Source organism: Callorhinus ursinus, unplaced genomic scaffold, assembly GCF_003265705.2.
Source record: "Callorhinus ursinus isolate GAN/ISIS: 27379988/994484 unplaced genomic scaffold, GSC_fseal_2.0 scaffold8, whole genome shotgun sequence".
Classification (NCBI taxonomy): Eukaryota; Metazoa; Chordata; class Mammalia; order Carnivora; family Otariidae; genus Callorhinus; species Callorhinus ursinus.
This window is the reverse complement of record NW_027397070.1, coordinates 1,663,771-1,674,263: the sequence shown is the minus strand read 5'-3', so window position 1 is coordinate 1,674,263 and position 10,493 is coordinate 1,663,771. Positions and strand designations below refer to the sequence as shown.

Genomic DNA, 10,493 nt, shown 5'->3' with positions numbered 1-10,493 from the left:
CTCTCTTCTGGCCATTTCCAAATCTTGTGTGGTTCACCTCACTGTTCATCCAACTCTCTATTACACAGCGCCCCCTAGGCGTCCAATTAATTCAGCATTTCCAAACCCGAACTCTCTTTTCCCTAAACCCACTTCCTTCTTGTTTCACTCAGAGAGAGGCCAGAACCCAGATTCCTCTTTCTTACGGCTCCCTGCCAGGCAGTCCCTAAGTTCTGTCAACACCTCCTTCTTTGGGCCTTTTGTACTGTGTTCTCCTTTCCATCCCCGCTGCCAGGCCCTCAACACCTCTGGGCTCTCTGCCTTCAGGCATTCCCTTTCTCTTCCCTGTGTCTTTCCTTGCTTCATTCTTCTTCCGTTCCGTCCCTCTAGCAAGAATGTATTTTCCCAGGTCTCCGCCGGGCAGTTCATCACTCCTCTCCGCTGTAATGCCTCACTATGAACGAATGTGTGTGTGTGTGTGTGTGTGTGTGTGTGTGTATTTACCTTTTGTGTTTGAGATACAGCATCATGAGGAATTAGTGGCTGAGTTGACACAATCTACTTGTAAATATACTAAGGCCCATCAAAGTCCATTTTAAGAGCTCGGAGTTAGTTAACAGAAAAAGCTGCCATAAGATGGCTGCAGAACTCAATCAAATTAAGACCTGAAATACGAAGGCGTGGAAAGATTAACAAGGGAACTTCCGAAAGTATAAGGAAAGGAAGGGAGATTTAAAAGATGCTGCTTACGACCGTATAACCATGAGATGCAATAAAGAAGCCTCAGTCCCACCGAGCCAGCCAGGAGTCGAACCTGGAATCTTCTGATCCGTAGTCAGACGCGTTATCCATTGCGCCACTGGCCCTGAGACAATTACACTTACCTCAGTGATGATACTTCAGGCTTATACTGCGGGGTTTCATGGGACGTGTAGTCCCTTAACGGAGGTCCATGAGTGCACGAAGCATTATGGGAGATTGAAGTTCGTCGAGAACCAGCCCCTGAGATTGGTGGATCTTCCGGAACCACATCGTACGTCACTATGCAGCCCGCGGATTGGCGGGAAGAGCCACTCCCCACCCCTCAGTCTCCTGCTGTGAAGCCGTGGAAGACGCTCTGGTTGTTAGGGCGACTCATCCCGCCTTCCGGGGGCTTTTTTCTGGTTTTGTGATTGGCTGCTAGTATCAAGGAATCCCGGCGTGGACAGCGCGAGGGAAAAGATGGCGGCGATGGCGGTCGGAGGTGCCGGTGGGAGCCGCGTGTCCAGCGGGAGGGACCTGAACTGCGTCCCCGAAATAGCTGACACTTTGGGGGCTGTGGCCAAGCAGGGGTGAGGGCCCAGACCTCCGCAAGCGGAATGCGGGCTCCGAACTCGGGGACGAAGAGGGACAGTCTAGTCATCCCGGAGAGGCAGGGGTGAGGGGGTCGGAGTGGGTAAGATTAGGGCGGGAGAAACGATTACTCCTTGGGGGAGGATGGAGAAGCCTTAGGCCCTGGAGCGTGAAAAAAAGCAAAAAGACCAAAACAACCCCCCCCCCAGACAAACAAAAACTTGCTGGGGCGTATGGTCGCTGAGCCCCAAAGTCACGGGAGTTGTCAGGTAAACTCAAAAGGGACTACAGACCTCTAGGGCCCCGGAGAGCGGGATTATAGTCTGAGAGTGGGGGGGCAGTGTTAGAGGGTTAGGGAGAGAAGAGATAAACCTTGAAGGGGAAGGCATGGGCGGTACTGGGGCAAATCTGGATGTAACAGTCTTGGAAAACCGGTGACAGCAGAGTAGAAAATCCACTTGGCGTGGGTTTTTATCTCTTCTCCCTTTCCATGCCTGTGTTTTGGGGAGAAACAGGCACAGTGCAGCGGAAGTGATAGGTCCCAAGGTGGGCTGAACTCAGCAGTCCAGTCGGGTGAGTGATGGCCGCTGAAAGGGTTGTGCAGAATTGAGATAGCCTAATCCAGTTGCTTGGATCTTTGGGCACTGCTGCTCTCTTTACATGACGATTCTGGGTCTGTCGCGGTTGTAGGTTTGATTTCCTCTGCATGCCTGTCTTCCACCCGCGTTTCAAGAGGGAGTTCACTCAGGAACCTGCTAAGAATCGGCCTGGCCCCCAGACACGATCAGACCTACTGCTGTCAGGAAGGGGTAGGGACCATCCCATATGCCCCTTAATTATTAGAGGCAGTAACAACTTCTGCTCTAACAGTGCCCTCATTCTCCTCCTTTCCTGACTTGGATATATTGGTTAGTCCTGGGACATAGATAACTCTTCTTGTTTTCTTCTTGCTTACCTGCTAAAAAAGCCTTAGCCTGTTTTGCATCAGGCTATCCCACATCTGTGTTAGAAAAAGTCTTTGTCTCTCATCTCTACTCTGTTCCCTGTTAAGAACTAGAAATTGAGCAAGTAAAGTGCTGAACCTCATTTAGTCTTTGTCTTTCTTGGATGGGGGGAGTGCAGACTGGAATACGCTAATTGTGGGAAAGCTTTCTCCATGGATTCGTCCAGACTCAAAAGTGGAGAAGATCCGCAGGAACTCCGAGGCGGTAAGACTGTTTGACCTCTCCACTGGATCTTTCTAGAGATCAGGTCCGTAACCCGGCTGGGTGCAGAGAGCAGTTTTTTCCTCCCATAACTTAGTAAATCTAATATAATGCAACTAAAGCTATTTGGGTTGCTAGCTCTTAACCTTTTCCTCTTGATCTCCATTCCAGGCCATGTTACAGGAGCTGAATTTTGGGGCATATTTGGGTCTTCCAGCTTTCCTGCTGCCCCTAAATCAGGAAGATAACACAAACTTGGCCAGGGTTTTGACCAACCACATCCACACTGGCCACCACTCATCCATGGTATGGCTGAGGGCCTCATTTCCTCCTGCTTATTATGGTAGTCAGGCTGTGCTAGGTATCTTCTTGTTCCTAGCCATTCAGTAAAGGGTGCATTTGGCAGAACTGAAATGTCAGTACTGCCTACCAACATCTAAAAGTAGTAAGCAGAGGGGTAGAAAACATACAGAATGTACAATTATTTCTAGAAACTTACAGTCGCAATAAAGAACAGGAGAGATATTTACACAAGGATATATCCAAGATATGAGTACGTGTATATATAATCACAAGTTGGGAAAAAACATATAAAAGGATTAACTTGAGATCTGGATCAAGATGATTGAAGGAAGGTTTTGAACCCAGTGAGTTCAAAATAGACTTCTAAATAGGGTACTTGTTCATGTGCAGTTCTGGATGCGGGTACCCTTGGTGGCTCCAGAGGACCTTAGAGATGATATCATTGAGAATGCACCAAGTACACACACAGAGGAGTATAGTGGAGAGGAGAAGACATGGATGTGGTATGTCTCCTTTTGCTGCTGTCCCAGGGCAAAGGGTAGGGAGAGGGGAAGTACAGGGTAGATCCTGTAGGGTGGTCTCCTCCAGCTATGGTGATTGGTGGGCCGTATATATTAACTGTATTTTGCTGTATTTGACCCTGGACAGGTGGCACAACTTCCGGACCTTGTGTGACTATAGCAAGAGGATTGCGGTGGGTAAGTCCACAAGGGTCCTGGGATAGGTTTCCTTTCTCTGACCTCCTGTGAATAAGAATCAGGAGTTACAGAGATGCCAAGTGAAGTGTGTGCATTTTTGATAACTGTACTTCTGGTGACTTTACAGTTTAAAATATTACTTTTTATCAATTTTTATAAAAATGCAGAATTTTGTTTTGCTTTTTTTTAAAGCTATGTTGTTAGCACACAGAACACTTCATTAATTGTTTTAGGGGAAGGGCACATGTCACTAATAGAATATCTCCGAAGCTAGATTAATACTGGCGGGGAGAGTGGAGGGGGGACACTTTTCCCTTCTAGTTTTGAGAAACTTCCTCTTGGTTCCCAGGAGGAGGGATTCCTTGATGTTGACACACATTAGCCACCTTGGCACAGATGCCTTGTGGTGTGGAAAAACTAAAATTCATTTTTTACATTTTCTTCTCCCTCTCTGCCTTCAACATAGACTTGACTCCCTTAAACCCAGGGACCTGTTGGAACCTGACCCCAAAACATGGTTCCTACTTTGTCAGGCAATATGGACTTTGCAGTGTCACCATGGAGATGGCATCCCTCAAAAGAGTTCCTTTTTTAGCTTGTGGATCTTAAGATTGAAAATTTTGCTATTTTCATTTGATTTCCTGAAAGTCAGGGTCGGCTTGTGAAAAGTTGTTAACATGCTAAATGTGAACCGTCAACACTCATTCTAAACTTTCCCTGTTCAGAGCATCACATGAAGACTTCATTGGGTTTTATAGTAAGCTCTCTGATTTTGGTAGTCTACTGAGGAAGGGAGTTTGAAAGTAGTTGTATACTGTTGAGGATTGTCTGCCCACGTCCTGCCTGAAATACCATGATTGTTTATGAAAAGTATCTTTAGTGAAGCTGGATACAATTAAAAAAAAAAAAAGAAAAAGAATCAGGAGTTTCATGTATACTGGGCTGCTGGGCAGTTTTGCTACTCTCTATGCCTCAGTGGGCCTTGCTCTTAGGGAGTAAACAGATCTTGCACAAAACACAAAGGAAAGCCGTCTTGCCTAGTAGTAGGTAACTGGTCTTTATCTTTTCGTAGCTCTTGAAATTGGGGCTGACCTCCCATCTAATCATGTCATTGATCGTTGGCTTGGGGAGCCCATCAAAGCAGCCATTCTCCCCACCAGCATTTTCCTGACCAATAAGAAGGGATTTCCGGTTCTTTCTAAGATGCACCAGAGGCTGATCTTTCGGCTTCTCAAGGTGAGTGGTAGAAGAGTTTCAAAGGTACTCCAGCTAATCCTCTTGCCTTACTCATATGTGTGTGATGCTTTTTTTCCCACGGGGCTTTCTTTTCCTCTCTGGTTTCTGGAGAGGAATTTCAGCAAAGTTGGAGGTCTTGAGAACAAAGAGGCAAATGGTAGTAAGAGTCCCAGAAACATTTCAAAAGGAACCAGATCTCATGAGAACTTTACAGAAGGTTTCATTTAAGATGTTACAGCGCAGATCCATGGGGCTGTTTGAGCCAGGATGATGCTTATATGACATAGGAGGGACATAGGAGGGCTTTCTGAATTTATTGAAGCCTCGTGTTGTTCTTTTGATACCTGGAGGGATTTGTTGAACTAGAAGACTGCTGGTTCAGGTTTTGTTTTATGTTAGGGTTCTTTGGCCATAAACCATGACAGTATCCCAGAATCTTGGTTCGAGGACTGCATCTGATGGTCTGACCTCTCTCACAGTTGGAAGTACAGTTCATCATCACAGGCACCAATCACCACTCAGAGAAGGAGTTCTGCTCTTATCTCCAGTACCTGGAATACTTGAGTCAGAACCGCCCTCCACCCAATGCCTACGAACTCTTTGCCAAGGGCTATGAAGACTATCTGCAGTCCCCACTCCAGGTGGGTCTGGAGTACGCTGAGAGGAGGGAGCTGGGGGGGAAATGTCTCTGGCAGTAGCTGCTCTAAAATCCTACCAAAGCTCAGGAGGCAGTGGGAAAGTTTTTGGTATTCTGGTACATTGACCCTGCCAGAAACTGGCTGCCTAACTGCCTTTTTCCTCTCATTCATCAGCCACTGATGGACAATCTGGAATCTCAGACATATGAAGTGTTTGAAAAGGACCCCATCAAATACTCTCAGTATCAGCAGGTATAGGGTGGGTCCGGGTCAAGTACAGGGCTGGGATGACCTGGGTGAAGATGGGATTGTAGCCACGAGTTCTTCTCTCCCTCCTTCTCCAGGCCATCTATAAATGTCTGTTAGATCGAGTGCCAGATGAAGAGAAGGATACCAATGTGCAGTGAGTGCTCTTCCCCATAATCCCAGAGATTTGCATTGTTACTTCTTTATCTGCCGAGTCAGCTGACATTTCCCCTTTCTTTCTCAGGGTGCTAATGGTTCTGGGAGCAGGCCGGGGTCCCCTGGTAAACGCTTCCCTGCGGGCAGCCAAGCAGGCTGACCGGCGGATAAAGCTGTACGCTGTGGAGAAGAACCCAAATGCCGTGGTGACGTGAGTAGCAACCTCCTTGCTGGAAAGTTTGTCTCCAGTGCCAGTTTTTCTTATCAGTGTCCTCACTTGCATTATCTTTGTCTTAGGCTAGAGAACTGGCAGTTTGAAGAATGGGGAAGCCAGGTGACAGTAGTCTCATCGGACATGCGGGAATGGGTGGCTCCAGAGAAAGCAGACATCATCGTCAGTGAGCTTCTGGGCTCATTCGCTGACAACGAACTGTCACCTGAGTGCCTGGATGGAGCCCAACACTTCCTAAAAGGTGCCTCCAGGCTGGGATGTACTGAGTAAGGGGAATGGATTATCAGCTAGGAAGGCTGAGGCAGGATGCCGGGGTGGGGGTGGGGGGTGGGGGATAGGGCAGTAGCAGCGGAGAAGGTTGCAAGGTTTAGGGGAAGGGGGGTTGGATTTGGGTCAGTGCCCTTAGCAAATGAAGTAATCTTTCTGAACCTCAGCATTCCCATCTGTAAAATGACAGGAGTGGACTAGAGCAGAGTTTCTCAGTCTGAGGTCTGTGGATTCCCTGCACCGACATGATACGTACCTCGGGCTTAGCTTTCATCCAGATCTCAAAGGGCTTTTATGACCCCACAGAAGACCACTAGATTAGAATATCTTAGGTTCTTTCCAGTTTTGTTTTTTTTAAAGATTTTATTCATTTGAGACACAGAGATAGAGCATGAGGAGGGAGAGAGGCAGAGGGAGAGGGAGAAGCAGGCTCCCCGCTGAGCCAGGAGCCCGATGTGGGGCTTGATCCCAGGACCCTGGGATCATGACCTGAGCCGAAGGCAGACGCTTAACCATCTGAGCCACCCAGGCGCCCCTGGTTCTTTCCAGTTTCAATCTTGTAAATTAACCTAGAAGTAGAATCTCCCATGACAGGAGTTGGGAGTAGGTTGGCCTGGGAATGTGGCAACATGGAGCAGCCTGGGTCTGTTTTTGGGGATTTTTTTGTTTTGTTTTGTTTTGTTTTAATTTTTATTTTAAGTAGGCCCCACGCCCAACACGGGGCTTGAACTCACAACCCTGAGATCAAGAGTTGCACGCTCCACCAACTGAGCCAGCCAGGTGCCCCTGCCTGGTCTGTTTTGATGTGGGAGGTTTGAACCTTCAGTTAGTCAGACACACCATTTCATCCCTTGGGAACTTTTATGACCCGCTCCCCCCCCCCCCCGCCCCGGTCTGCAGATGACGGTGTGAGCATCCCTGGCGAGTACACCTCCTTTCTGGCTCCCATCTCCTCCTCCAAGCTGTACAATGAGGTCCGAGCCTGTCGGGAAAAGGACCGAGACCCTGAGGTAAAAAGCCACTCTCTTCTGGAGAGCTCTATTCTCTTTAGTCCTCTTTTTTTTTTTTTCTATGTTAGCATCAACTGTTTTCTTCCACTGGAGAAGATGAAGAGGTGAAGGAGATGGGAATGTGGGAAAGTGGTTGAATTGAAAATGTTTTTATCCTTTTCTGTGTCCTGGAGGCTCAGGCTTCCTTCCCTGGGAGAGTGGATATGTCTTGTCTATCTGCTCCAGCTCTTGCTTGGTCTCTCGGGACAGGCCCAGTTTGAGATGCCTTACGTGGTGCGGCTACACAACTTCCACCAGCTCTCTGCGCCCCAGCCCTGTTTCACCTTCAGCCATCCCAATAGAGGTGGGTTCCTGTGTGGCTGTCCTCTGATTGGATGGGTGAGAACTTACCTTCTGGGTACTTCTCTTGCTATCCTGGGTCTGCTCTCTCTAGGCTTCCCTTCTTAGTTCTTGCTCTTGCTTTCCCAAGTTGTCTAGAGCTTCTGGTCCCTTGTCATCCACACATCTCTTCCCTAACAGATCCTCTGATTGACAACAACCGCTACTGTACCTTGGAGTTTCCCGTGGAGGTGAACACAGTGCTACATGGCTTTGCAGGCTACTTTGAGACTGTGCTTTATCAGGACATCACCCTGAGTGAGTGTCTGGGGCAGTGGATGGCAGGGTTTGAGTATGTTATCTGGGCAGCTTATGTAATGTTTCACTTAGAGTCGCAGGGAGCCCAGGAATCAGTGAATGTGGGTCTTTGGTTACTTATTTCTCTGTTCACAGAAGACACTCCTCTCAACCCAGGCAAAAAGTAGAGTCACAGAGACCTCGATTTTTCATTATTTTTTCCACGCAGGTATCCGTCCAGAAACTCACTCTCCTGGGATGTTCTCATGGTTTCCCATCCTCTTCCCCATTAAGGTAGGAATCACCTTTAACACTCAGTGGGTTAAGGAGTAACTTTTGCTATTGGTGTTCTGCCCCTTCCCTACTGTCAGGATGATGCTTGACTGTGACCCATGTTCTACTGCTCCCACATGCTCTTGGATCCCCATTGTAGGTGTTGAGATGTCTTCAGTGCCCTTCTGCTTGGCTTCCCCCAGCTCCTGTCTACTCTTCTGTCCAGTCTCTAGCTAGAGTCATCTTTTTAAAACCCAAATCCGATCATATTTCTGTCCTGCTTAAAACCCTTCAACGACTTTGGGCTGCCTGGGTGGCGCAGTCAATTTTAAGTGTCTGACTCTTGCTTTCGGCTCAGGTTGTGATTTCAGGATCCTGTGGGCTCCGCACTAAGCATGGAGTCTGCCTGGGATTCTCTCTCTGTCTCCCTGCCCCTCCCACTTTTGCACACGCACTCTCTTTCTCTTTCAAATAAATGCATCTTAAAAAACAAAACAAAACAAAGAACCCTTCAATGACCTCCTACTGCCCTCAGGATAAAGATTTAACATTGTAAGACTTGGTGTGATCTAGTTTTAATTTGTCTTTTCAGCTACTGTCCCCTTGATTACATTGCCGTCAGCCCTGTGGACCTTTTTTTTTTAAATTGAAATATAATTAACAGTGTTATATTAGTTTCAGGTGTACAACATAATGATTCAGCAAATCTGTACATTACTCAGTGCTCATCATGATTCTGATACCCTGTCTTCTTTCCTGCTTCAGGCTTTCCCACCTTTCTCCTTTGCCTGGAAAGTTCTTTGTTCATCTCTTCACCCAGTTAACTTATCTTCCAGGTCCCCTAAAACATTCCTCTTGTCCGATAATTTTCCCTGACCACCGGGACTAGGTGTGCACTCCCTCTCATAGGTGCTCTTGTAGTGCATGTTCTCTGCATGTTCACGGACTCCTCACACTTTCAGTTATCTGTTCAATGTCTGATGGTTCCGTTCTGATTATTCATTTTAAAAGACTTCAAATAGGGGCGCCTGGGTGGCTCAGTCGTTAAGCGTCTGTCTTCGGCTCAGGTCATGATTCCAGGGTCCTGGGATCAAGCCCTGCATCGGGCTCCCTGCTCGGTGGGGAGCCTGCTTCTCCCTCTCCCACTCCTCCTGGTTGTGTTCCCGCTCTTGCTGTGTCTCTGTCAAATAAATAAATCTTTAAAAAATAAAAACAAAAAAATAAAAAAAAAGACTTCAAATAAACTTCATGAGGGTTGGAACGTCATGTCTTATCCTTTTCTGTCCACGCTTAGCTCAGTAGTACATTGCCACATACAGTTCATTAGCTCTACCCTGAACCTCCCTGTCTTTCTTCTTGCAGCAGCCCATTACGGTACGTGAAGGCCAGACCATCTGTGTGCGTTTCTGGCGATGCAGCAATTCCAAGAAGGTGTGGTATGAGTGGGCTGTGACAGCACCAGTCTGTTCTGCTATTCACAACCCCACAGGCCGCTCATACACCATCGGCCTCTAGCCCTGCCTGCAAGTGTTCAGAGCCTTGGAAGCAGCTTCAAGTTCTGCTCCTGTGGCACAGAAAGTGCAGTACATCTGTGGGCTGTGATTCCCCTTGCCCATCAGAGTGGAGCATTTTAGTCTGCTTTCCTGCCTTACATCAAGGTGGGCAAAGGTTGAGAATTAATTGCAGGGCTCAAGCCACCTATCTGTGAAGACTTCAGGCCAGGGTGGGAGGAATTAGTGCTGGATCTGAAGCTACTCCAACAGGCACTCAGCCTCAAGCGCTCCCTGGAATAGCCCCGAGAACATGTGGATTGAACACATTTTCAGCCCCTTCCCTGCCCATCTCTGTTCCTGTTATGATGGTTTTGTGTGGGAGGAAATACAAATAAAGTGAAGTTACAGCCTTTTCCTGCTCCAGCCCTGCTGCCCCGCGCCTCTGCTTTCTCATACCTTACTTAAACCTAGGCATATTCAATCTGTGCCTTTATCCAAGACCCAAAGGGTCCTCACTTTGTTTCCTATTTAGGAAGCTTAATGGTCACTCTTGGACTTCTGGGTCTAGGTTTTCCTGACCAGCTGCAAAAAGGTCTTGTCCATTAAGACCTGTGATTAGTTTTTTCTCTGGGGAGGAAAGATTGCCCCAGTGGAGAAAGATGGGAGTAGTGAGTAAAGCCAGCTTCCCTTTCACTTTCCTGACAGCTACCTCTTGGGAGGGAAACTGGAAGCCATGCAGGCATCTCCAGCAAGAAGCCACCTGTTTTGTTTGAATAAAGTCACATGGTTAGATTTCGAAGCCAGGAGTCC

At 47.7% G+C, this 10,493-nt stretch overlaps 1 protein-coding gene and 1 non-coding gene across 7 annotated transcripts; one reads left to right on the top strand and one right to left on the bottom strand.

Moving 5' to 3' along the window:
- Window positions 1-772: 772 nt before the first annotated feature.
- On the bottom strand, window positions 773-845 carry TRNAR-ACG (transfer RNA arginine (anticodon ACG)). The gene has a single exon. It is a non-coding gene; the product is annotated as a tRNA-Arg (tRNA).
- Window positions 846-1,115: 270 nt separating this feature from the next.
- Window positions 1,116-10,093, top strand: PRMT5 (protein arginine methyltransferase 5). 6 transcript variants are annotated; one of them, XM_025870341.2, is made up of 17 exons: window positions 1,116-1,310; window positions 2,002-2,120; window positions 2,434-2,519; window positions 2,688-2,822; window positions 3,210-3,322; window positions 3,468-3,517; window positions 4,590-4,753; window positions 5,233-5,394; window positions 5,566-5,643; window positions 5,736-5,794; window positions 5,882-6,004; window positions 6,091-6,266; window positions 7,193-7,302; window positions 7,552-7,645; window positions 7,822-7,938; window positions 8,147-8,211; window positions 9,553-10,093. In XM_025870341.2, the coding sequence occupies exons 1-17, from the start codon at window positions 1,201-1,203 to the stop codon at window positions 9,703-9,705; spliced, it is 1,914 nt and encodes a 637-aa protein (XP_025726126.1). In that variant the 5' UTR covers window positions 1,116-1,200; the 3' UTR covers window positions 9,706-10,093. The 6 variants fall into 6 exon arrangements, with proteins under 6 accessions (XP_025726126.1, XP_025726127.1, XP_073751040.1 ...); XM_025870342.2 differs by having other exon boundaries at window positions 1,174-1,396; XM_025870343.2 differs by lacking the exon at window positions 1,116-1,310 and adding an exon at window positions 1,433-1,580.
- The last annotated feature ends 400 nt before the right edge of the window (window positions 10,094-10,493 follow it).